The 26,406-nt window shown below is 41.4% G+C and overlaps 1 protein-coding gene across 4 annotated transcripts in view; it reads left to right on the top strand.

Moving 5' to 3' along the window:
• Positions 1 to 26,406, top strand: part of LOC140490277 (ephrin type-A receptor 5-like) — a 329,076-nt gene that overhangs the window by 225,766 nt on the left and 76,904 nt on the right. For all 4 annotated transcript variants that reach the window (XM_072589095.1, XM_072589094.1, XM_072589093.1 and 1 more), the window contains 3 exons: positions 15,919 to 16,043; positions 18,626 to 18,785; positions 21,750 to 21,852. In XM_072589095.1, coding sequence (XP_072445196.1) covers positions 15,919 to 16,043; positions 18,626 to 18,785; positions 21,750 to 21,852 — 388 coding nt within the window. The remainder of the gene's footprint in view (positions 1 to 15,918; positions 16,044 to 18,625; positions 18,786 to 21,749; positions 21,853 to 26,406) is intronic.

The raw sequence follows: 26,406 nt of genomic DNA, 5'->3' as shown, positions 1-26,406 counted from the left end.
ACTACAGTCTTGGACATCCGGCATCAACATCTTCGGCAAGCTCCAAGGCAGCAGCTCCTCACACACGCACACCTCATCCGTGGATTCTAGCATCTGACGCATACTAGCCTCACTGTACCATCCTGGCACATCTTCGGTCCACTTACAGTATGTCCCTGCACCTAAATGCTGCACTTTGGGGCACCCCAGCAGCTATCAATGGAATGCTGTTGCAAGGACACTTAATACGGAGGGACCCACACCCAGCTCACAAGTTGGACCAGGCGGCATCTCAGGGCTGCTCAGTTGTGGTCTCAGCGCTCATTCACTTTGTGTGCACATCAATGCTCACAGTTTCTCTGCCACCTTCCTTGCATTGTCTTGCCATGCCATGCCTTGCTTGTTAGTGCTGATGTGAAGCCAAGTGGAATATCATGGTTGACAGCAGTCATCAGTCAGGAAGTGAACATGTTACATCAATCTTACACAGCTCCTCCATTTGCATACAACCAACCTGACACAAACACTGCAAGGGATTCAACTGAATGGTCATCTTAAAGTCAGAGGGAGTAGCGTTCAGTCACCTTCAGAGAGAGATATTTGTCAGCCTGGGTCATGGAACTGTACATCAAGAACAGCCTTCAATATCAGTTCAAGGGTTTGACTGCTATTTGGGCAGTCAAGATCAGCATCTTCTCCTCTTCAGGGATGAGGAGCCAAAGGTCAGATCTGTCACTGCATGTTTTGGCTTCTTTTGCCCTGTTCTGGACAGTTTCCTCCTGGTTAGGGAAGGAAGGGAGAGATTGAGTGAGATGATAATGGGTGGCACAGCTAACAGTACTGGTGCAGATGGAGGAAGGTGGTTAGAGGGTCAGAGTGAGTGAGTAGGAGTTTCTGTGGCCAGGCAGAGTTAGTAGCATGGGGGAGGTTGGATGGGTGGCAGCGGATAGGGTACATTTGTTGTGAATAGTAGTGAGAGTGCTTGGCTTCACATCAGCACTAACAAACAAGGCATGGCATGGCAAGACAATGCAGAGAAGGTGGCAGAGAAACTGTGAACATTGATGCGCACACAAAGTAAATGAGTGGTGAGACCGCAACTGAACAGCTCTGAGATGCTTGGTGGGAAGTGGGTGCAGTAGCAGAGAGTGAGTGAGTGTGAGGCAGCAGAGAGAAGAGGGTGGAACTTACCGCTGTAGAGCAGAGGCTTCTTTGTACACTGCTGCATATTTCTCCTGATGGCTGATTCCACACTGACCCAGGTGGCAACCTCAGATAAGGTTGGCAGGGTCTGGTGTCACAGCTTCCAGAGCTTGCCTAATACCCCAGCACCAGGACCTCGGGTCCCTGTCCAAATAGTGGGTTGCTAATTTCCCTTTCTATGCCGAGATTCATACAGTATGGAAACAGGCCTCCAGCCCAACTTGGCCGTGCCAACCAGATTTTCTAAACTGAACCAGTCCCATTAGCCTGTGTTAGGCCCATACCCCCCTAAACCCTTGCTATCCACGAATCTGTCCAAATTTCTTTGAAATGCTGTAGTTGTACCCGCCTCTAATATTTCCTCTGGCAACTCGTTCCATACATGCACCACCCTCTGTGTGTAACTTGCCCCTCAGGTCCCTTCCAAGTCTTTCCATTCTCACCTTACACATAAGGCCTCTAGTTTTGGACTCCCCTACCCTGGAAAAAGACCTTGGCTGTTCACCCAAACCATCAGACAGTGACAGAGCCATGGAAGACACTCTCTTTCAGGATATCCTGCCAGTGGCATGTTCTTCTGGCTACGGCGAGTGGTAGTATCCAGCTAGCATTGGATGAGAGGTGTGCCATAGGGTTAGGTAGTCAATGAGGTAGGCTTGGGACAACAGAGCAAGTAAACATGCAAGGCTTTGCAGTGAAAATTCATCCATGAAACTTGACAAAAATGGCACACTTTGCCCAAATAACGTAGGATTCAGCCCTGTATATCTGTTTCACTGTCGGCCTGTACTGCATCTGGCAAACTTGTTTCAGTTGAACAACCTTCAGAAAAATCAAAGACAATCACTTTCGTCTGGTCTGACTGTGATTGTAACCTTGCCATGCCAGGCGCCAGGGAATTACATGCTGCTATGAATCTAAAAAAGCTGTTTTCAGCAATGAGCTCATAACAGACCACAGGATATGCCTATTTCAATCATTTCCTCACAGCCCATGCCCAAACTCATGCTCACTGTTCGTACAAATTAAAAGAACAGCAACTAAATATTACAACTAATCAGCGTTATTTGTGGGCAGTGCCATAACAAATCAAATCTAAATTTAAAAAAAAACGACAATGCGTAGTTGACCATTCAGTCACGAAAAGAGTTGAAAGTTGAATATTTCAGATGCAAACTTTCTCCAGATATTTGAAATATTGCCATAACCTTCACTTTTAGATGTCAATCTACCTACATTCCCAGCTGCAAACTGAATCCCAGTTTGTACGTTTGTCATTTCAGGTTTATGGTTAACAGATGATAACGTTGTTGCTGTACCACCAGCTCAGAAAATTATCTATACAATTCAATTTCATTATAAACTAAGAGACAGCATATTGTGCCATTATGTGGATCTCACACAGGTTGTTTCAGTAAGAATGTCTTTTATTCTTCTAAACTTCAGTAGATACAGGTCTATTTGTCCAAACTTTCCTCATAATGTGACCTCTCCACCACATGTATTAATTAAGGGGTCTTCTCTGAATCGCTTATAATTCATTAACACCATTTCTTAAATTAAGAAACCAAAACAGGACACAGAACTCCATATGTGGCTTCACTCTTTACAACTGGAACAAAACGTCTTTATTTCATCCCTTGGACAATAAATTAACACATCCCATTTGCCACCTTAATCAGTTGATGACCTCCATACTTAGTTCTTGTGATTTAAGTACCAGGACACCCAGATGCTTCCTCAGCTCTGAGATCTGTAGTCATTTTGCACACTTGGAAAACGCAAATCAGATGTTGTGTCATGGTTGGTTTGCAACTGGACTGTTAGAAATAGCCACTTGCATTTTTTAAGTTGGAAAGGAGGATCTTTAAATGTTACTCAAAAGTTTGTATGATGTTGGTGCTGGATTCTTCAGTGCCTCTTGACATTGAATGTAGCCTTTCCATCATCCCTCCCAAATGCACTGTTGAAGGGTTGAAATTTACAGGTTGTCCAAATAGATGGCTGAGATCTCACGAGTGATCTAAAGGTTGTTTCCCAGTTTTGTTTGGAAGCATAATGATACACAAACTAGTTAGACAGAAAAGATATCTGCCTTGTGACAGACAGTGCTTACTGGTCCGTGAGAATGGAAAATGAACTCATAGAACACAGTGGATCTTTTGCAGCTACAAGTGACAGACTCTCATCTGAATATTAAGACCGGTTTTCATCTTCCTTTTACCTTTGCCTTTGCCAGTTATAGAGTCATAGAGATTTACAGCATGGAACAGACCCTTCAGTCCAACTTGTCCATGCTGACCAGATATCCTATCCCAATCTAGTCCCACCTGCCAGCACCTAGCCCATATCCCTCCAAACCCTTCCTATACATATACCCATCCAGATGTCTTTTAAATGTTGCAATTGTACCAGCCTCCACCACATCCTCTGGCAGCTCATTCCAGACATGTACCACCGTCTGCATGAAAAGGTTGTCTTAGGTCTCTTTTATATCTTTCCCCTCTCACCCTAAACCTATGCCTTCTCGCTCTGGACTCCCCAACCCCAGGGAAAAGACTTTGTCTATTTATCCTATCCATGCCCCTCTTGATTTTATAAACCTCTATAAGGTCACCCCTCAGCCTCCAACGCTCCGGGGAAAACAGCCCCAGCCTATTCAACCTCTCCCTATAGCTCAAATCCTCCAACCCTGGCAATATGCTTGTAAATCTTTTCTGAACCCTTTCAAGTTTCATCTTTCTGGTAGGAAGGAGACCAGAATTGCATGCAATATTCCAACAGTGGCCTAACCAATGTCCTGTACAGCCACAACATGACCTCCCAATTCCTGTACTCAATACTCTGACCAATAAAAGAAAGCAGACCAAACACCTTCTTCACTATCCTATCTACCTGCGACTCTACTTTCAAGGAGCTATGAACATGCACTCCAAGGTTTCTTTGTTCAGCAACACTTCCCAGGACCTTACCATTAAGTGTATAAGTCCTGCTAAGATTTGCTTTCCCAAAATGCAGAACCTCACATTTATCTACACTGGTGGAAATATTGGGAAGCTCTTTATATTCATTTCAAGGACCAAGTCTGATACTTAAAAAACCCTTTGACTTTTCCTATTTCTTTTGACTGGTCATTCACGCTGTGTCAATAATTTCTTTGAGCTTTTCTAACCAATGATTGCAAGAGAGGGATCCAAGATGTCAAGTGGATCACCTCTCCTATGTCCATTATTTTGGCTCAAAGTCACTTTTTAGTTTATCTTATGCTGATGGCCATTTGTTACTCGTTGCCAGACGCATATGGAGATAAAAGGGTACACAATATAACCAGAAGACACCAGTGGCATGGAAACAGACCCTTTGGTCCATGCTGACCAGATATCCTAATCCAATCTAGTCCCACCTGCCAGCACCTGGCCCATATCCCTCCAAACCGTTCCTATTCATATACCCATCCAAATGCCTCTTAAATATTGCAATTGTACCAGCCTCCACCACTTCCTCTGGCAGCTCGTTCCATGCACGTACCACCCTCTGTGTGAAAACGTTGCCCCTTAGGTCTCTTTTATATTTCTCTGCTCTCACCCTAAACCTATGCCCTCCAGTTCTGGACTCCCGACCCCAGGAAAAAGACTTTGCCTATTTATCTTATCCATGCCCCTCATAATGTTGTAAACCTCAATAAGGTCACCCCTCAGCCTCTGACACTCCAGGGAAAACAGCCCCAGCCTGTTCAACCTCTCCCTATAGCTTAAATCCTCCAAACCTGGCAACATCCTTGTAAATATTTTCTGAACCCTTTCAAGTTTCACAACCGCAACATGACCTCCCAACTCCTGTACTCAATACTCTGACCAATAAAGGAAAGCGTACCAACGTCTTCTTCACTATCCTATCAACCTGCGACTCCACTTTCAAGGAGCTATGTACCTGCACTCCAAGGTTTCTTTGTTCAGCAACACTCCATAAGACCTTACCATTCAGTATATAAGTCCTGCTAAGATTTGCTTTCCCAAAATGCAGCACCTCGCATTTATCTGAATTAAACTCATCTGCCACTTCTAAGCCCATTGGCCCATCTGGTCTAGATCCTGTTGTAATCTAAGGCAACCTTCTTCACTGTCCACTACACCTCCAATTTTGGTGTCATCTGCAAACTTATTAACTGTATCTCTTATGCTCGCATCCAAATCATTTACGTAAATGACAAAAAGTAGAGGACCCAGCACTGATACTTGTGGCAGTCCACTGGTCACGGGCCTCCAGTCTGAAAAACAACCCTCCACCACCACCCTCTGTCTTCTACCTTTGAGCCAGTTCTGTATCCAAATGGCTAGTTCTCCCTTTATTCCATGAGATCTAACCTTGCTAATCAGTCTCCCATGGGGAACCTTGTCGAACGCATTACTGAAGTCCATATAGGTTACATCTACTGCTCTGCCCTCATCAATCCTCTTTGCTACTTCCTCAAAAACTCAATCAAGTTTGTGAGACATGATTTCCCACACACAAAACCATGTTCACTATCCCTAATCAGTCCTTGCTTTTCCAAATACAAACACATCCTGTCCCTCAGGATACCCTCCAACAACTTGTCCACCACCGATGTCAGACTCACTGGTCTATAGTTCCCTGGCTTGTCCTTACCACCCTTCTTAAACAATGGCACTACGTTTGCGAACCTCCAGTCTTCTGGCACCTCACCTGTGACTATTGATGATAAAAATATCTCAGCAAGAGGCCCAGCAATCACTTCTCTAGCTTCCCATAGAGTTCTAAGGTACACCGGATCAGGTCCTGTCATTAGATTAAGTATGCTTTGCAAATTAAAACTGTAAACCCCTTATAAACACATACACATAGAAATAAACATAAATGAAAAAGAAAACGCATGGGCAGAGGGAAATCTGGGAAAAAACAGTTCAATAATCTTGTTGATAAGGTCTATTGGATTGGTTCTTGCTGATCATGATGGTTTGTCCTTGATTTTTCTTGTTCCAAATGCTTCCAGTGGCTTTTAAGGCTCAGGGTAGCTGTTTCACTTGTAAAAGATCTCTGATTGATCCAATTCAGGAGTCAATTTGGAGTATCTGCTAAAGGCTAGATGAGTTTGTTTTCTTCTGGGTAAAGTGGCTTATTGCAATAGCTGAGAGAGAATTTTCTGGCATCTGCAAACCCCTGTAGGTTTCTCTTCATCTGACAAATCTTCTCTGTCTGCCTTGCTCACAGTCCAAACACTTCAGCAAACAGACAGCCTTGTTGTTAGCAGGTAGATGACCTTTGTCACTGATAATTGGCCAGAGATGAATCTAAAAATCCTCTCAACTCTAATTCGTTTGCACATTGTTGGAAACTGTAGTTACACAACCAGGATACAGAATAGGAATCACATTCATTACTTTCATAACTTGCAGCTATCTTTATAAATCCCTGGCTTAAAACACTTCTTTCTACCGTCCACAATTTTAGATATCACAAAAATAAAAAGGAATGGTGCCCCTGTCTGGTATGGACTAGCAACAGAACCAATTAGCCATTGACAAGTTTTTGAAATGCTTATTTTTAAATAAACCAGGCATTTGATTCGATTTATTTATTGCCATGTGTATCTTGTTACAAAATACAGTGAATATAGTGTCACCAGTTTCTGGTGCTTAAAGGAAGGAAAGTAAACCAAAAACAAAAGCTGAAAAATGAAGAAATAAAGGAAGTGTCTAACTTTATGGTCCTTCTTGTGAACTGCTCCTTCACGGATCATGGGCCTTGGGTTCAGGCATGAGTCCTATTCACTGTGCCACATCACTGGAATGAAAATTGTCAGTCTTTGGCGCCATCTTGCCTCCACTGGCACCCTCACCAATATAAGGCCGTGCCAATGCAGAAGCCGCCAATGCTGCTGGGTACTGAACCAGCCCAAGCTCGACTCTGCTATCATCAGGGGTCAGCTTTGGACCCATCTCGCCAATGGAGTCACTGCTGATCCTGCTGGGTCCCATACTAGGCCCAAACTCACCTGCACTGTTGCCTCTACTGTGAATTTGTGCTGGAAACAGACGCTGTCAAGAACCCAAACTTGCCTCTGCCATCACTGTCGCGTGTCTGTGCTGCTGATCCCACTCACCACCACCAATGCCCTCTCCGTGACCAAGCTCAAGGAAAAGAGAGGAGAAAGAAAAGAAATAAAAAGAAAAGCTGATGCAATGGACCTGCCCAGGGCTACACCAGTGCCATCTTCCTGGAAGTTCCTTTTTAAAAACATGTCCTTCTTCCCTGTCAATCAAACATACAAAGTGGAAGGGTTCCACAAAACAGAGTGTAAGCAGTACCCTGACCTTCCTGTTGCTTCCCATTTTAAAAAAATACTACTGTGCTCCCATTCTAACATTTCCATCTTGGACCCTGCTACAGTGTTCCAGTGAAGCTCAACACAGGTTGGAAGAACAGCATGCCATTTTCCGCTGAGACACTTCACATCCCCTGGAACTTAGCATGGAGTTCACCAACTTCACAGCATGACTTCCCCACCCCCACCTTAATTACAACACACATGCTTGATATGTTTTCTTTTGTCAAGTTAGCTGCAGAGTGGACCCATCTCCTCTTTTTCATGTCCGTCATTGACACAGGAATTACATCTCCATTTCTCCTTTCGCACCGTTAGCACACCCTTTATCTTTTTTTTTCTCTGGGCACCCTCACTATCTGTTCCACTCAGTCCTCTGTCATCAGTGTAAAAACCTTCATTTCCCATTCCCCTACAGCTCTGAACAGCAGTCATATCAGAGTTGAAACATTATTTCTGCTACTCTCAACACAGATGCTGCTGGAACTGCTAAGATTCTACTTCAGATTTCTAGCATCCACTATAGTTTGCTTTTACATGAGTCTCTTTAGTCTTCAGGAGTCGTTCTTATTTCTATCTCACAAGACCAAATTCTAATAATTGTTCCCATACCCTGCATGCCAGATCTTTCACAAACTAAAGCAAAAATTGTTGGAAAAGCTTAGCAGGTTTGGCATCATCTGTGGAGAGAAATCAGAACTCACTCTGAGGAAGGGTCGCTGGACCCCAAACCTTAACTCTGAATTCACTCCACGGTGGCTCAGTGGTTAGCACTGCCACCTCACAGTGCCAGGGACCTGGGTTCGATTACACCCTCGGGTGGCTGTCTGTGTGGAGTCTGCACATTCTCCCCGTGTCTGCATGGGGCCCCTCTGGGTGCTCCGGCTTTCTCCTACAGTCCAAAAGATGTGCGGGTTAGGTGAATTGGCCACGCTAAATTTTTCATAGTGTTCAGGTATGTGTAGATGAGGTGCGTTAGTTAGTAGAAATATAGAGTAACAGGGTTGGGGAATGGGTCTGGGTGGAATACTTTTTGGACCGTCGGTTTAGACTTGTTGGGCCAAATGGCCTGTTTCCATGCATAGGGACTCTTAATTCTTTAAACGGCGGCACGGTGGAGAGCACTGCTGCCTCACAGTGCCAGGGATCTGGGTTCGATTTCCACCTCCGCCAACTGTCTGTGTGAAGTTTGCACATTCTCCCTGTGTCTGCATGGGTTTCCTCTGGGTGCTCCGTTTCCTCCCACAATCTATAGATGTGCAGGTTAGGTGAATTGGCTATGCTAAATTGCCCATAGTGTTAGGTGCATTAGTCAGGGGTAAATATAGGGTAAGGGAATGGGTCTGGTTGGGTTACTCTTCGCAGGATCGGTGTGGACATGTTGGGCCGAAGGGTCTGTTTCCATACTGTAGGGAATCTAATCTAATCAAAAAATGCTGCCAGACCTGCTGAGCATTTCCAGAAATTTCAGTTTTTGTTTCTGATTGCAGCATCTGCAGTTCTTTCGATTTTTATGCCAGATCTTCCTGCTCAAGCAAACATTTTCAGACCACCATCCCAGCTGCTCCTCTGAGTGTTGCCCATCTGCAAACATTCTGCAACAAGCTCCACTGCTTGCTGTCACAGCCGTTTCCCTGCCTGAGTGACCAATCCCCAAACTTCTCTTGCATGTTTGTGCATTCAATCACTTTCAAGAGATCGTTCAGTTGTATGATCCTAGAACTCAATTCCAGCCTGGTTCAATCTTACTGTGTGTTTCGGGCTTTAAAATGGAAAGAAACAGATTTTTGAGAGACACGGATGGAGAAGGAGCCAATGCTCAGAAGAGATGGAACAGAAGTTTCATGAAAGGAGCAAGTTATCTTCCTCAGAAAGGATTTATCTTAATCTAACATTGCAAAATTTTATTGAAGAGAGTGCAACTTTCCCAAATCAAAGTTCACAGCTGAAGATTGTGCAATGCCATTCCCAAGACACAAACAACTGAATATAAACCTGCTTGTAAAGATCACTAATATTTACTGTTCAGGTGCAATGCTGTTATTTAGTGCCACTTTAGAATCAACAATGTGTAGAATGTTGGACCATGCCTTGTGACTTTTACAGGGATATTCTGTGTTTTCTTTATATCAGGTGAAAAGGGAATATGTCACACGCCAAACACAGATTAAATATACCTTGAATCGAAAACCATAACCCCACACCTTAAAGTACAGAGCTAATTATGGCTTCAATTACAAATGTATTTCTTAATCAAGGCTTTCATTGAGTGATTACAATTAGTAGCTATCAATCTCTAACTGAATTAGGTGGTCCTTGAAGCTATTTTGATTTTAACGCCCTGAACCTACCAAATAAATACATTCACAAAAGGAGATGTGCTTTTTTAAATCATGTGTTCAATCATGTAATAGTCAGTTTTACTGTTTATTTTGTTCATTGGTTGCAATGAAATAAAGAGATTACATATTTTGTATTTAGATTGTTAGTCTGGATTATAACTGTCTGATTTCATGGTGGATTGAAGGCAATTGGGCAGATCTAATCTGGACACCCAGCCAATATTGTCAGCAATCACTTGCTAACGAGTATGATTGTCCACTGTCCTTCAGCAGAATTAGAATAAATCAGAGTTTCTGTTCCATCTCTTCTGAGCATTGGCTCCTTCTCCATCTGTGTCTCTCAAAATCTGTTACATTCCATTTTAAAGCCCAAAACACAGTAAATTTGAATCAGGCTGAAATTGAGTTCTGGGATCATACAACCGAAAGATCTCTTGAAAGTGACTGAATGCACAGACATGCAAGAGAAGTTTGGGGTTTGGTCACTCAGGCAGGGAAGCAGCTGTGACAGCTAGCAGCGGAGTTTGTTGTAAAATGTTTGCAGATGGGCAACACTCAGAGAAGCAGCTGGGATGGTGGTCTGAAAATGTTTGCTTGAGCAAGAAGATCTGGCATAAAAACTGAAAGAACTGTGGATGCTGCAAATCAGAAACACAAAAACTGAAATTGCTGGAAAAGCTCGGCAGGTCTGGCAGCATCTGTGGAGAGAAAATAATGTTAAGGTTTAGGGTCCAGTGATCGTTCCTCAGAACGAGTCCTGGTTTCTTTCCACACTTGATGCCAGACCTGCTCAGTTTTTCCAACAATTTCTGTTTATGTTTGTGAAAGATCTGGCACTCAGCATATGGGAGCACATGTTAGAATTTGGCCATGTGGGATCGAAAGGAGAAAGGTTGCCCAGAGAAAAAGAAAAGGGGTGTGCTAATGGTGCGAAAGGAGAAATGGAGATGTAATTCCTGAGTCAATGACGGACATGAAAAAGAGGAGATAGGTCCACTCTGCTGCTAACTTGACAAAAGAAAACACAACAAGCATGGGCGTTGTAATTAAGGGGGGGGGGGGGGGGGGGAGTCTTGCTGGGAAGTTGGTGAACTCCATGCTCAGTCCCAGGGGATGTGAAGTGCCTAAGCGGAAGATGGCATGCTGTTCTTCCAGCTTCACTGGAACATTTCTCAATGCTTCAAACTCCTTGTATTAACCTGGAGTGTCCAGTTGCTTTCTCAAACAGAGCAGGTTTATGATTGGTGCCATTTTATTAACTTTCTCAAGAAGTATAAATTTTGAAAAGAATATAGAGGGGGAAGAAAAGATAATCATTATAAATAATATTAATCACAAAGTAATATAAACAGTAATTAAATGATGCAAACCAAACCTCAGGTGATAACATCAATTTTTTTTAAAAACTCGAGGTATTATGTTCACTACATCTTAGAATGACTATTGTCCAATTCATTCTCATTTGGAACATGCTTTGAACTTGATGGATGCTTGGTCTGCAAATGCCTGTTAAGGTCCCGAACAGCACAGTCTGGCAACTTTGCGGTTTCCATCTTGGTCAATGCTGAATTTGCTGATCTCCGCTAATCACTATTAAAGAAGGAATGGTGGAATAAGTCAAGTGGTATTCTGCTCTGAATTAGAGAACTACTCGAGCAAGATTATCCAATTTTACGTGCAGGCAGCGACATTTATATTCTTTTACATGTTCAAGGGGCGAATGATCATTTTTCGGAACAATGCGAATTGAAATGGTGTGAATGCGTTAAGCTTGAATTTCAATATAGGTGTTGAGGTATGAAGAAAACAATTAATTTGTGAGCAATAAAATGTCAAACAATAATTTTCTTTCTTTAAAATTAACAAGTGATAAAGAATCCTAATAATATGACTTTGAGGTTTAATAAAGATTTAATAGAGAGATTTAAGAGAGGTTTAATAAAGCATTTTTGATTGGAAAATAGAGCTAAGGAGAATCAACTAGGCCCTCAGTTTTGGTAACCAGGAAAGAGGAAAGGTTGGGGGGATGCAGAACTATCTCCAATACTGTTTAGTAGTGTAGTCAGTGAGCTGGCCTTGGCAAATATCAGAGTACAGGAGTGAACTTTAGGAGTTGGTGCCTTCAGCCTGTGATTCCTCCTCTCCCAGTCTAGTGTGTTATTAGATTTATGTGGAGTAACGTGTGTGCGTGTGTCCAGTCTTAGAGCTCATACTGTCTTCCATTCCCCCCATCTCACCCCCTACTTCTCTCTTTCTCCCCCTCCTCTCTTTCTTTCACTCTTTCTTCTACTCTCTCTCTCATTTTCTTCTTTTCTCTCTCACTCTTGCTTTGCCTCCTCCCTCTCTCTCACACACACTTTCTTCCTCTCTTCTTTCCCTCACTATTTTTCTCACCAACCTTCTCTCTTGTTTCCTGACCACACCTGAGTCTGGGTGTCCACTCAGCCCTCTTGGTTGGGGTTAACACCGATGTAGAAGGATGGGGACCATGTGTCCCGACAGTTCCTCAACCAGCAACATGGATGTTTCTCCCACATCCCCACTCAATAGGTAGCACACAGTCTCTTGTGAAGTGTCTTCTTTAAACTTCTCCTCGTCATTATCATTCCTGTATTCAAGCCTCAGGCTGAATGAAACTGCTCCCATTCACACTGCTTTCTGTTCAACTCACAGAATGTTTCTCTCCCAAATTTGTCATTGATAGATCTGTAATCCTATCAGCAGAGGGAAAGAAATGGCTTATCATTGGAAGAGTAACTCCTTGCAGAATCTCTCACTTCTACTTTCTTGTACTTTGCACACTGGCTGCATGGGCTGGATAGTGACTCACAATGGTCAGGATTCTGGCCTATAGACCAGTCAGTGGACAATCCGGTTCTCAAAGAGCGCACGGAAGTTTGAGTCAGGTTCAGCTGGAATTTCAGTGGTAGGTCAGCCTGCCATTACTCAATACCTCAGGCACACTCCACGGTATTAGTCATTCATGGGAACATACTGATGACTGGACAATATTCCAGCAAGATCCACTACATTGAGATATGTTGAGATTTACAGAAAATAAAAGTACACTCATTTATGATTGGTTTTCACAGACTGTTCAGCAGAACATTGATTTCAGACAGATTATTTACAATACACAAACATTTCTGTTACTTGTCCTGCAGGTTCATGCTGCGATACAATTCTTTTGAATATTGACTATCCTTTGGTACACTACACAGATGCTGTTTGTTTACACTAGCCCAAATCAGCTGGATATTCAGTCGTGTGTGTGGGAGACTGCAGCTAAGTTTCTGGCTGTCATCACAACTCACTGCGGTAGCATACTGGAAATCAAGCTATTGCCAGAGCCATCACAGAAATTAAAATTTTTCCAAAATGTACATAGGATTGCTTTTAGAACAAGCATAGACCAGATTAACAACATCTATTACCAATTACAAGTAATTAGACTCCAGCTACAGCCACTCTGCTAATTTAAATTCTAATCTCCACAAAATTCCTTTTATGCAGAAAGAAAAGAACACATGAGTTATGGATAGAGGGAAAAAGAAAACTGGGAAAGCATGTCAGTGATTCCTTTTCACTAGGATTTCCGAGATGATACCTATGATTCTTGTGCTGGTCAGAATGTTGCTTCTCAGTCTTCCTTTGCAAGATCTTCTACTGGTTTGCAAGAGGCATAGGCTATTTAGTTCACTCATAAAAGATCTCTGGCTTATTAGTTAAAAGTCACAGCTTATAACAACTGCTGGTGGAAAAGATAAACTGCTTTGCCTAAATTTTAAGGCATTTCTGCAAAGAATAAGGAGCAAACTCCGAGGCTTGTGGTGGTCCAAAGGCTTCTTTCTATCTTGTTCGCAGCCCTAAGCTGTTTGGTTACCTGAGAGACAATTAATAGTTGGTTGCTAGGCAGTATGTTTTTGTCATCAATACCCTGTCACTAATCATAGAGTCATCCAGCATGGAAACAAACCCTTCGATCCACACAGTCCAAGACAACCATAATCCCAAACCAACTCGTTCTACTTGCCTGCATTTGGCCCATATCCCTCCAAACATTTCTCATTCATGTACTTATCCAAATACCTTTTAAACATTGCACTTGTATCCACATCCACCACTTTCTCTCAATGTTCATTCCACACATGAACTACTCTCTGTGTTTAAAAAAAAAGACTCGTGTTTTTTTAAAATTTGTCTCATCTCACCTTAAAAAATATGGCCCCCACCTTAAGGAAAAGACACCTGCCATTCATCTTGTCTGTACCCCTCATGATTTTACAAACCTATTTAAGGTCAGCCCCCCCCCCATCCTTTTAGGAAAAAGGTCCCAGCCTCTCCTTATAACTCAAATCCTCCATTCCTGACAACATCCTGATAAATCTCTTCTGAACCCTCTGCAGCTTCCCATAACAGGCCACAAACCAATCTGCTACTTGTTCCCACTCAAAGCTCTATTTGTAAATAACTCTTCAGTTCGAGCTTATGTACAAACTGTACTTCGCTTTTTGGTTCATAAGTAACTGATAAGTAAATGATACTGCAATGAATGTCAGATTACTTACTTTAAAATATGCAATATTCCTCCAGCCATCCTGTTTTTTTTTAAATTCCCTTTTCTCATTTCAGCCCACAGTACAGAGAAATAAAAATCAGTCTACACTGTCACCACTTGATATTTATTTCCAGCAGAAATCAATAGGCAGTGAACAGGAGTAAGTCACAAGCTAATTTCTTAGCCTTACGTAAATGTTGAGGTAGACAAGTAGGAGGCTAGAAGAGCACAGCAAACCAGGCAGCATCAGGAGGTGGAGAAGTCAGTGTTTCCTGAAGAAGGGTTACACCTGAAACGTCAACTTCGCCACCTCCTGATGCTGCCTGCCTTGCTGTGTTCTTCCAGCCTCCTGCCTGTCTGCCTTGGATTCCAGCATCTGCAGTTTTTTTTGTCATATTAATCTTGAGGCTATTCCCAAGACCAAGTCAAAACCTTATTGCTCATACAGCTTAATACTTCATGAATACATTCATATACTGAACCGATGGTTTGTGCAAGATCAGCCCAGTTTGCTTTGTGTGGCTGAAGTTGAAGAGGCAAAATGTATGTGCAGTAGAAAGTTGCAGTTTCATAGCAGGATTCAGTCTATTCAAAAGGAGAGAAGAAAAATATTTTCACGCCAGTGTTATTCTTTTGTGAAATAGTTTGCATTAAGCAAACAGTTTTTTAAAAAAAAATTGTGGAGCATGGGCATCATTGGCTAGCCAGCATTTATTGTCCATCGTTAGTTAGCCTTGAGAAGGTGGTGTTGATGTATTTGAAATATACTGACCGGTATCACAGAGGCTGGTATTCTGGTCAAGTCACCCTTTATGGACACCTGCCAACTCTGAGTGAACAGAACCCCTGACACTCCTGTTTATACCTATCGGCTAGGACTCCCTGACTGGACGAGGTTAACAACCCCAATCAGGGAATTCATATTCGATGAGATCTACTTGGTTGACGTCATTCCAATCACTATGGTATTCAAAAAGCTTTGTAATAAAAATGAGTTTTCACTTTAGTCTCGTGTGAGACCAAATATTTAACTTCTTTGATTATAGCCCATGAAACAAAGATGTTTATTCAAATTAAAAAAGCACTGTTTATATTGGGATGAACTTTGCATTCAATAGGGTAAAGGTTACAAGCAGAAGTATGGGGCAGTTTACTTCAAATTTTGATATTTATGTGTTGATCAATGTTGTGAGAATTCTGATGCTGCATCCAAACTACGCTACCTTATCACAGGGCATACCAGAAAGAACTGCCGCAATGTAATTTTTATGTTTTGGAATTTGTTTACAATCTTTTCTATGTGATAAAAGCTGCAGATTGTTTTTGTCCTGTTCATCTCAGGGAACAGCATGTCAATGCTCCTTTGATTTAATATACTGTTTATCTGAAGACAGAAGATGCTGAATTGAAAACCAAGCAAGAGGCAAATTTAACCTTATTTTGTTCTCAATGTTGGGTTAATAATGTGGCTTCTATTACTTTTGTTTTCATAGCACCTTCACCAATCACTGTTGTGAAAAAGAAGATGGTCACAAAAAACAGCATTTCCTTGACCTGGCAGAAGCCAAACCGACCCAATGGCATCATACTGGAATATGAGATCAAATATTTTGAAAAGGTATGAACAAACTAGTCAAAAGGAAACAGTGTTCATTGCTCCTATTGTATTTCTGTGTAATTTCCTGTTCAGTGATAAATATTGGTATAGATTTTTTGATAAACACTGTTGTTGGTACAGCAATTGATAATCACTGATACTGGGTCAGTGATTTATAACCATTGTCATTGAATGGTTGGTTCACAAGCATGCTTATAAATAAATTGGTTTATGAGCACTGACATAAATTCTGATACCAATAATGTCACATGAGTAGGATGATTGGAATGTATTTTTTTTTCATTTCTTAGTAATTAAAATGTCCCAGCAAAGGAACTATAATTTTGCTATTTTACCAGACAAGTATTGCCTGGTACACTTGTAGTATTTGCCACCTCTACCAGTTTGTGGCACTGGGTAAGGGGTGTTTGAGGTAGTTCACTGTTAACAATCCTCCATTGAATTTGCTTTGTTTGGGCTCATCTAGGGATCAGATAGAGGATATACCTTAGCAGACTGCATACTGAAGATTCACTGTTCATAGACAACAAGGTTTACTGCATGACAGCAATAACTGTAAATACATTTGATCAGGTGTAATTACTTGAACTTGAGAGGGCTGGTACACTTTTATCTGTCCCTTCTAAATGCCAGTGTAGAACTTCTTGCCTCCACCCACAGATCACATAGTGACTTTAATAGAATGGGTGGAGCTAGCCACATGAATATTGACCCCTTCAGAACCACTACTACATTATACAATAGCAATATAAATATATATTAAATAGCTTCTACTGTTTCTGGCTCATTTTATAAATAAAGAATAAAATCTCTTGCCAAACTGTCAAGTAGAGCAATGTCAGAAAAAGCTCAAATTTCTGATATATAAACTTGTGAACATGAGCAATAATTCAGGATCTGAACAATGTCAGCTGATTACTTTTGCATCATCCTTTCTTACTAAAATGATCCTTGTTCTTTTTCATTTTCAAAAGTTGAACAGACCCTGAAGTTAATGGATGTGATATTTATGGACAGGGAGGGCAAAAGTGACCAGGAACGTGTGGAGGCCAAAGGAGGGGCCTCAATTAATTTATTCTTCCCATCCTGCAATGGTAGCTCGTTAAATTGACACTCTGGCCAGGAACAGGTGATGTTAACCAGGATATCTGAAGGCCAATCCTGATCAGTCATCAGGGATTAAAGCTGGAGATCATGGCTAGCAAAAAGAGGTAATTTATGGAGCCTGGGGGGTAGAACAGAAATCAGGCCTCACAGCAGAGAGTAGACAGGGGCCAGCAGGATTGGGGTCAGGGGTTTGCTATGGGGAAAAAACAAGTTTTGATTAGGCAGAAGGCCAGAGATTGGATTTTACCATAGTCATGACATCGAAAAGATAATTACAGATGTAACAAAATGAGTATTAAGGCTATCTTTTGCAGTGATTAGGTTAAAGTGTCTCTTAAGGTGCCAGAGCAAAGACTCTTGCTGCTGAGAGTCCCACAAGAAATGCTGCAAAATGGCACTTATTGAGCCAGTGACTTTCTGCATACTGTTATTTTTAGGATTTTGGGAAATTTAAGAGATAGCTATTGAATTTTAATCTTGATCACTGATGTTAATCAATTAATACAAGAACAGCCCCTCCAAACCACAAAACTCATTATTAAGAAAATGGCAGCAAGAGTGTTTGCAGATAAATTCCTTGTTTAATTTTTTTTGCTGGAATTGCAAGTTCATCAATTTCCTATTCTGTGTGAGATATGGGGTGAGGGTGCAGTCATTTAACATTGAGCCCAGTGACTTCGTTTATGGGAAAATGCAAGCTTCCCTTATAATGGTTGCTGCAGTTAAAAAATAAAATCGATTCTCCAACCTTGCATTTGTATTGATCTTGCAAACAGCTGCTTCCTGATTAACAATGTGCATATTCTACTTAAATTATGTCATTAATCAGTAAACAATAATTACTCATTAAACAAGAAGGTGCAGTGAGTTAAAATCCCATTCTCCCACAGGCTTGGTTAAAAAAAACTATTTACCAATAAGGCAAAAATTTTCTTTACATGCCAACTGTCAAATTGCTAGTCATGCTCCCTACATTTATTCGTTTATAACCATCAGTAAAGAATTGGTTCCTATTTCATCAAGGGAGTCTTTGTTCTACATGTGGTTCTGCTGTACTGACCTGACAAATATGTACGTTGCTTCTCCATGAGCTTAAGGTTAATATTTACATTTCTGAAGAGAACGTGGAATTAAGGTGATTGACGAAACAATCAGTGGTAACATTTTTTGTTTATGATATATGTTCAATAACGGTTTGTGGGGGGTGAACAGAAAAAATAAAGGGAACATTTTGCAGAAGCCAAATGCTGCCTTCAATGTAAAAATATTTTGTCATTATTACATGGCTACTGGATTCCAAGTAGAATTTTATTCTTAAATGATGCTGAGAAATGGCAGTCAGTGAAGATAAAAATTGGGACCCTTTACTGATGGACTAATTAGAGAAACATTTAACTAACAATCAACAAGCTTTAACAATTGTGTGAAATGACGGGCAAGATACTCACTCACTTTTGTGTTCTATTATCTCAAAGGCCCAGGAGACTAGCTACACTATCATTAAATCCAAAGAGACTGAGATTACTGTCGATGGCCTGAAACCCACCACAGTCTACATTTTCCAGATACGTGCTCGCACAGCAGCGGGATATGGGGGCTACAGTCGTAAATTTGAATTTGAAACCAGTCCAGTCTGTAAGTCATTTTATTTGCTGTCATTCCTGACAGTTGCTAAGAAAGTTTCTGCAAATCAGTGAAGAATGCGAGCATTTGCCAGCCTTGCCTTTGCAGTTACACATTCTTTCAGGGAATCTATAAATTAAAGTGTCAGTCATTTTATGTGCAGCTTGACAGAGCCCAGGTGCAAAGATTAAAAATGCAATCTGAGCAAATAATCACTTTAAATACCACATTAGGAATCTGATGCAAGAGGAATGATGGTAATAAATATGCATAGCAACCGAGACTAGGAGGTATTTCCATCAAGAAGTGAGAAATGAAGCTATTTGTGAAAGGTTCCAGTCAATTTGTGTGTTTGCACAGTTGAGATACATCAAGACCAAGTCATGCAAAAACAATTAAACACCCCAGTTCCTTTGAGAATGCGAAAGTCTCAAATTTCCTCTCTTAGCCATCTATTTTTGAGGAGTAGTGAGGGTGCAGAGGAAGATCTTGAGATCAATTTTCTCACTGGCTTCAGAATCAAATGGAGCTCCCTGGCCTCATACTTACTGGCACTGCTCCTGCCTGCATGGTCTTCTTGGAGACTGCCTTGTAACTGGATCCCTCCTGTTTGCTGTTCCATTAAATGACTGGGAGATTTGGGTGCTGTTGAGATAGGTCAGAAAATGCAAAGCCACCTTAATGTAAAAGTGCCCTTGAAAGCACTTAGATGTCCAAGTTTTAGGGCGAAAGCTATTGGGCTCAAATGACCCTCCATCCTCTGGAATGCACTGCTGAAGTGCCCTGATTTGGCTTGGCCTGATTTTCCTGCCTCTTCCCAATTCAAGCTCACCATAATGGGGAAAACTTAGCCTCTTGCTTCAGTCTCAGCAAGTGTGCTCTTATCCAAGTAAACTACAGTAACTGAGCAATTTAAGGGCAGCATGATGGCTCAGTGGTCAGCACTGCTGCTTTCATAGCGCCAGCGATCCAGGTTTGATTCCAGGCTCAGGTGATTGTCTGTGTGGAGTTTGGATATTCTCCCTGTGTCCGAGTGGCTTTCCACTGGTGCTCCAACTTTCTCCCACAGTCCAAAGATATGCAGGTCAGATGGATTGGCCATGTTCAATTGCTCCGTGGTGTCTAAGGATGTGTAGGCTAGGTGGATTAGTCATGGTAAATGCAAGGTTGTGGGGAGATGAGTCTCGATGGGATGCTTTTCAGAGCATTGGTTAAGATCCGATGGGCAGAATGGCCTCTATTTGCACTCTTGGGATTCTGTGATTGTTATGGGGCCAAATTTCCCATAGTTTTGGGATTTTTAGATGTCAGTAGTAGAGAATGTTCCAAGGTCAGAGCTATTGTGGGGCAGTTTGGAGTGGCCACTTGCACGACAAAATTGATTCAATTCATTACTTTTCAAGTTTTTGTGGAACTTCTTTCAATGATTTTCAGTGTTCGTGAGATGAGTTTATACCGACTGGAGTTGAGAAAAATGACAGTGACCTCAGTTTGAAAAGACAGGGCTTCCTATTTGAGATGGAACTTTCTTCTTTGAGGTGGAATTTCTTCTTTTGAGAGGGTTGTTAATTTTTAGAATTCTTTTCCCCAAAGAAAGGTAGAGGTTCGGTGAGTGAATATATTCAAGACTGACAGAATTAGCTTTTGAACTGTGAAAGGTTGAGGCTTATTTGGTGATGGACGGGAGGAGAGAGTGGCAGGAAAATAAAGGTGAAACCTCAATTTATATCAGCCATCATCTTATTGAATGGTGGGAACATTCAATGATGCTTGAAGGACCAAGGGACCTATTCTGGCTGCTATTTCTCATGTCTCTATGTGTTAATATGATATAGTAAAGTGGCATAGTGGCTCAGTGGTTAGCACTGCTGCCTCACAGCACCAGAACCTCAGGTTCGATTCTAGCCTTGGGTGACTGACTGTGTGGAGTTTGCATATTCTCCCCGTGTCTGCATGGGTTTCCTCCAGGTGCCCCAGTTTCCTCCCACAGTCCGAAGATGTGCAGGTCAGGTAAATTGGCCATGTCAAATTGCCCATAATGTTACGTGCATTAATCAGAGGGAAATGGGACTGGGTGGGTTCCTCTTTGGAGAGTCGACATGGACTGATTGGGCCAAAGGGCCTGTCTCCGCACTGTAGGGAATCTAATCTAACTAGATGAGTGCAGTTTCAACAATTTTCATGAAACTCAACATTATACAAGAAAAAAATCAGCTTACTTGATTGGCAACCATCTACCACTTTAAATATTAACACCCATCACAATTGATGTGCACAGCTGCAATTTGTACCATCTGTAAGACACAGGGTAGCAATCGTCAATACTTCTTTGATAGCACCTGACCCCAAAACTCCATCCTCGACAATCTGTCAAAAAGTTCCCAACACCAGAATAACCTTCCACTGTAGCTCACATCTCCTCCAGTAACAGCCCAATTGCCTGAAAAACTGCAAGGGTCTGAAATGGCCATTCCCATAATAGAGTAACCAGTTACATGCAAGGTTTTAACAGACAGCCTTAATAATAATGGAATATGACAGGAATAGAAGCAGGAATCTTGGAAGTGGGTCCCTCCTATCTCTTTCCCTCAACAGCTAATGCATGACAAATCTGTGTCAGTATGGCCAAACCCAACCAAAATGCAATGATGGGGTTTTCCAGAATGTTGGATGAAGCTTTCTAGGGAAATTATGTGAAAATGTTACTTTTTAAAAACTTATTCAGATTTTATTAGAAACTTACAGAATTTACATTTAGAAAAAACGCAGTATACATGCAAATTCCATGAAACAACACTCTGGTCATCTACTCAGTTCCAATGTTCACAGTGGAATCATTCAGTATTGTCAAGTCGAATATGTTTCTGGCTGTCTGGCCATGAAGATTTTTATTAAAAGGTATCTCTTAACAACTCTCAGCATGTCAGGATAGTTTCTTTCTGCATTTGTGAAATTTGTGTTTTCTTTTGTTTACAGCTTTACCCGCCAGTGCTCAGAGTCAGGTGCCAATCATTGCAGTCTCCGTAGCAGTGGGTATGATCCTATTGGCAGTCGTATCTGGCCTGTTACTTAGTGGAAGGTATGAAGAATATATTATCCCAGTAATGTCTAGTGAAAAAGAAATCAGTTGTTGCAAGTAAAACTTTAAATTGCCAAAAATATTTATGTTGTTCAAGTATATTTAACAGATAATTCCGTCCACCAACAAAAAGTTTATAAGGAGCTGGGGAGAAAGTATCAGTGTCAAGTTTACTTGGCTTTTGCATGTTTGCTCATAAAGTCAGCACACTGGAACTTTTATGGCTGAATCCTGAATGTGCATTTATTTCCAACTCATTATGACTGCATCGCTATTACTGACCTGATTGAAGACCTTCAGTTTGTGTGTTAACTTATGTTGTGGCAAGCTCATCATCATAAGCTGAAGTGGAGAATAATGGTGTTAAGGTCCTTAGATCCGATGTCTTTATAACAACCAAGGCTAACTTGGAAATAAAACACAATATGTACTTGTTGGCCAGTAACATCTGTCGTTGATATAAAATTATAGAATCCCTACAGTGTGGAAGCAGGCTATTTGGCCCATTGAACGCACACCTCCCCTCTGAAAAGGATCCCGCCCAGACTACCCTATCCTTGCATTTCCCAAGGTTAATCCATCTAGCCCACATATCCCTGGACACTACAGGCAATTTAGCATAGCCAGTCCACCTAACCTGCACATCTTCGGAGGAGACCGGAGCACTCTGAGGAAACTCACACAGTCAAAGCAAGAACATGCAAACTCCCACAGATAGTTGCTCGAAGGTGGAATCAAATCCAGGTCCCTGGTGCATTGAGGCAACAGTGCTAATCACTGAGCTACTCTGCCGCCCCACGTAGCATGTTTTATTTTGCCATGCTGAATCTGAGAGACTGTATAAGTTACTGAATTCTAATAGGATTTCTTTTGTACATTGGTTCAACTGGACTGGATTCTGGTCACCTGGATTCCTCTAGAGGTAACTAAGGGGAGGTTTTCTTTTGGACCATTCATCAGTTTGAGTACTTTGTAGGGAAATGTGCTTATGTCCCATTTTAGTGGAAAAGGAAGAACACTGCAAAATAGAGGAAAGGTGAGTGAGGCATACCCTACAATAAATTACAAGCCCTGGACACTGCTGCCATCCAAAACTGTCTGCTAATGAAGAATTCTGGGGAGACAACCGAAATAGCTTTGGAGGCAAAAACAGCACGGAAGACTATTCCAAGCAAAACCCCTCAGTGTCAGCTGTAAAGGCCATCAGAACTCCTCAAATGTGAACTGAATGAAGAACAACACAGGAATATTTACATTGAAGTAGGTGCTACTAAGGAAGTATTTGCTCCCAGTTTTGCTGAGCCACCTGTAATTAACATGAAACTCCTCCTGTTATTTAGTAAGCCAAATAAAGTCTGACTCACAGAAAATTCCACAATTTAGTCTTAATTCACACAGTTTCGAGCCTGTGCTCAATCTGTGATGACCCTCACATCGAAGGCTTGTTCCATAGTATTAAACTAAAGCTGCAGATAAAATCCTGAAACTGATTCATATTGCTGGACTGTCATTCATCCACTACAAGGTGCAATGCGTGCCTAAGTCAGGCCACTTTTTGATGACATGTTAATGATTCTTGTTCCAACCACCATGTTCATGTTATTTGTCCCACCCAGAATCCGCGTTACATGAAAGGAGGTGGATGTATGCTAAGATAGACAGGTTATAAGGACCATCACATCAACTGGAATATCAGCGTGGTTGTCAAGACTATTACTTTCTTAGATATCACCGTGCATGCCACATCATCCCCTTACATGTCCCCTCCATTATCCTCATGCGCCTCCATTTCCCATACACCCTTCAAAACTACTTGCCTAACATTCACTACATATAGAACTTATGAACCCATTAGGAATACAGTACTGGGAAATCTTTGAGATGTTTATGAAATCAATAAAATAAACAAACATCTGTTCAGACTACACTTGAAAAATTACACTCCTCCTAGGACCTCAAAACTGTCAAAGAAACACTATTATTTAAGCCCCACTTGAATAAATCTCAAACCACTTGAATACTCAGAAATCTATTACAATAAGCAAATAGCTGTTGAGATAATGCAACACACTGTTGGGATAATGCAAAGTGGCAGATCTTCACAGATGCTGCCTTTTATTGATTACTTACTGCTGTTGAAATGTTTTGATCTCAGATTTGCCTCAGTGTTAGCAGTTTCATCTCCATAAAGACTATCATTTCATTTTCTGCACATCTGATTGGACTGAAATGGAAAAGGGACAGTTTTAAAGCAAGGAATATGGAAGAACTTGCTGCAATTTTAAAAGCACGTTATAATGAGTTTCATTGCTTTGGAAACAGTGTGCAAAGATGTAAATAGACAGCCTACTACACATGCATGCGTGTTTATGTATGTAGAGTAAGATTTGGCATGCAACAAGTAGCTGATTGGTTTGTGCAAATATGTTCTACATGGATGTCAAAGGTCATCAACCTGATGTTAACTCTCTGATTGGTTCTTGGGGAGCTTGTGGGTGTTAATGATACAGTGAAAAGCCTGTACAAGTCTGGAAGGGCAGATTAAAGTGTCTCCTTCTCCCTCCAAAATACCTGGAAAGGAATACCTGGTTATTTTTTTCCCACTAGCAACTTGCGGCCTGTAATCAACAACAACAACATGTTACACTTGTGTACCAATTGCATATGCCTCCTGCATAAAAAAGTGACAATCTGGACAAAAGAGATTGAAGAATGAACATTCTAGCAAGCAAAAGGAACATCTCAGAGAATACAATGAGCTGGTGCTATTAAACTGTGGTTCCTACAATATTTTTTCAATCTAACTGTAAATCAAATGAATTTTTTGTTTGTCTGTGCCTCGGTGGGTGAGAGTAAAGGGGTCTGAAAGGGTAAGTATTTGAGTGGGGGGGGTGGGAAAGAGAGGATAAGTAGTGGAGTCAGCTTGGGTTCTACTAGCAATTCCTTCAGAGCAGACAGTAGCTGTCAGCTGATGTTTAGTAGCAAAGGCAAAACTCCTACAGATTGAAACTTTGGAATTTTGCTTCAGCTAAGTCTTAGAACAGAGCTTCCATTGGAGATGGAGATTGAGGATTCTGACATCCCAGCCAACACTCTCTCTCAAATCTTAATCTGAGAAAAGTTCAACAGCAAAGCATTGTCTGAAAGGATAATGAACTAGACTAGTTGATTAAAAAAAACAGAAATTACTGGAAAAGCTCAGCAGGTCTGTCAACATCTGTGGAGAGAAATGAGAGTTAACGTTTCGGGTCCAGTGACCCTTCCTCAGAACTAATTGATAATTGATGTTTTTCTGATGGTTGTTGCTGCTACATTGTACATGTGGATGGATTTTGAAAGTGGTTTAGAGTTTTATCCAGTTGATTTCATATTTGTTGATATCTCATAGCTGATTACATGTGATTAGAATTTACTCATTTGTGATAAATAATAAATTTTAAGTTCTTTGCGTACTTTAAACCAATAACTCTTGTGTGGCTGTAGGGTTAAGAACCATTACATTTTCCCAAGTGGATCATAATATCTTTCAGTCAGAGACCCTAAGGTTGGGATCTGCAATGCCCCTGCACAGGCTGTTACTTTTACCACACAAGCCCAGTTAATGCCCTCTTAAAATTATTCTCAGCTGAAACTATCACATGATCAGCTGTGCTGTGAGTGGAATGGTGATTATCTTAGTCCTTTCAACAAAGGAAGTGTCCAATGTCCGGTTGACTTGTCTTACTGTTACTTGGGGAGAAAACAGGTGAATGGGATTGCGAACATTATCAGTCATGATTGAATGGTGGAGCAGACTCAATGGGCCGAATGGCACAATATCTGCTCCTACGTCTTATGTTGCATAGTTATTGGAAATGGCTTGTGATGCTATTGGAGGAGTTTTGCTGACATTTCAGATTTACAAGCAAATGATTTTGGACCCTGATAAGGTATTCAGAGGAATTATTTCACATACTGGGAGAAAATCTGTTTCATAATAGAGGCTCAAGTTGCATTCCCACTTAGGCTGAAGCACAATTTGGAAATGGAGAACAGCAAGGGGAAGCAATGCACAGAGGGAGAAGGAGGAGGGCTCACAATGGGCCAAGTGGCTTCTTGGAGCACCTCTGCCCCCAGCAAGGAATTGTGCCTCAGGCACCTACATATCAACATGGAGGTATCCCTCCAATGTGCCATTTCCTCCCTGAAGCCACACAGGAGAGAGAGAACAATGCTGTCAGTGGTCAGCAAGGACCCTGCTTCCCTCAGTTTATGCCAATGGATCCTTCTAGGGAGGAACAGACAGTGTCAAATGTAATTTCACAGTTCACTGTCCTCATTCACCTTCTATCAACCATGCCAAACCTACTGCAGAATACTATCTGGGAACATTATCACAAGCAAAGACACACAGTAGACAAGGATGATTGGTTTCAACTTTTATATAATATATCATGGTTCAATTTATAAATCTAATTCTGTATTTTCTTTCATTATGGTCAATGAAGAAGGTGAGGTGAAGAATTTTGGATTATTGATGAATTGGTTACAATATCATATTTTTGAATTCATTTG

Source organism: Chiloscyllium punctatum, chromosome 2, assembly GCF_047496795.1.
Source record: "Chiloscyllium punctatum isolate Juve2018m chromosome 2, sChiPun1.3, whole genome shotgun sequence".
In the NCBI taxonomy this organism is placed as follows: domain Eukaryota; kingdom Metazoa; phylum Chordata; class Chondrichthyes; order Orectolobiformes; family Hemiscylliidae; genus Chiloscyllium; species Chiloscyllium punctatum.
This window is presented reverse-complemented; position numbering and strand designations above follow the sequence as displayed.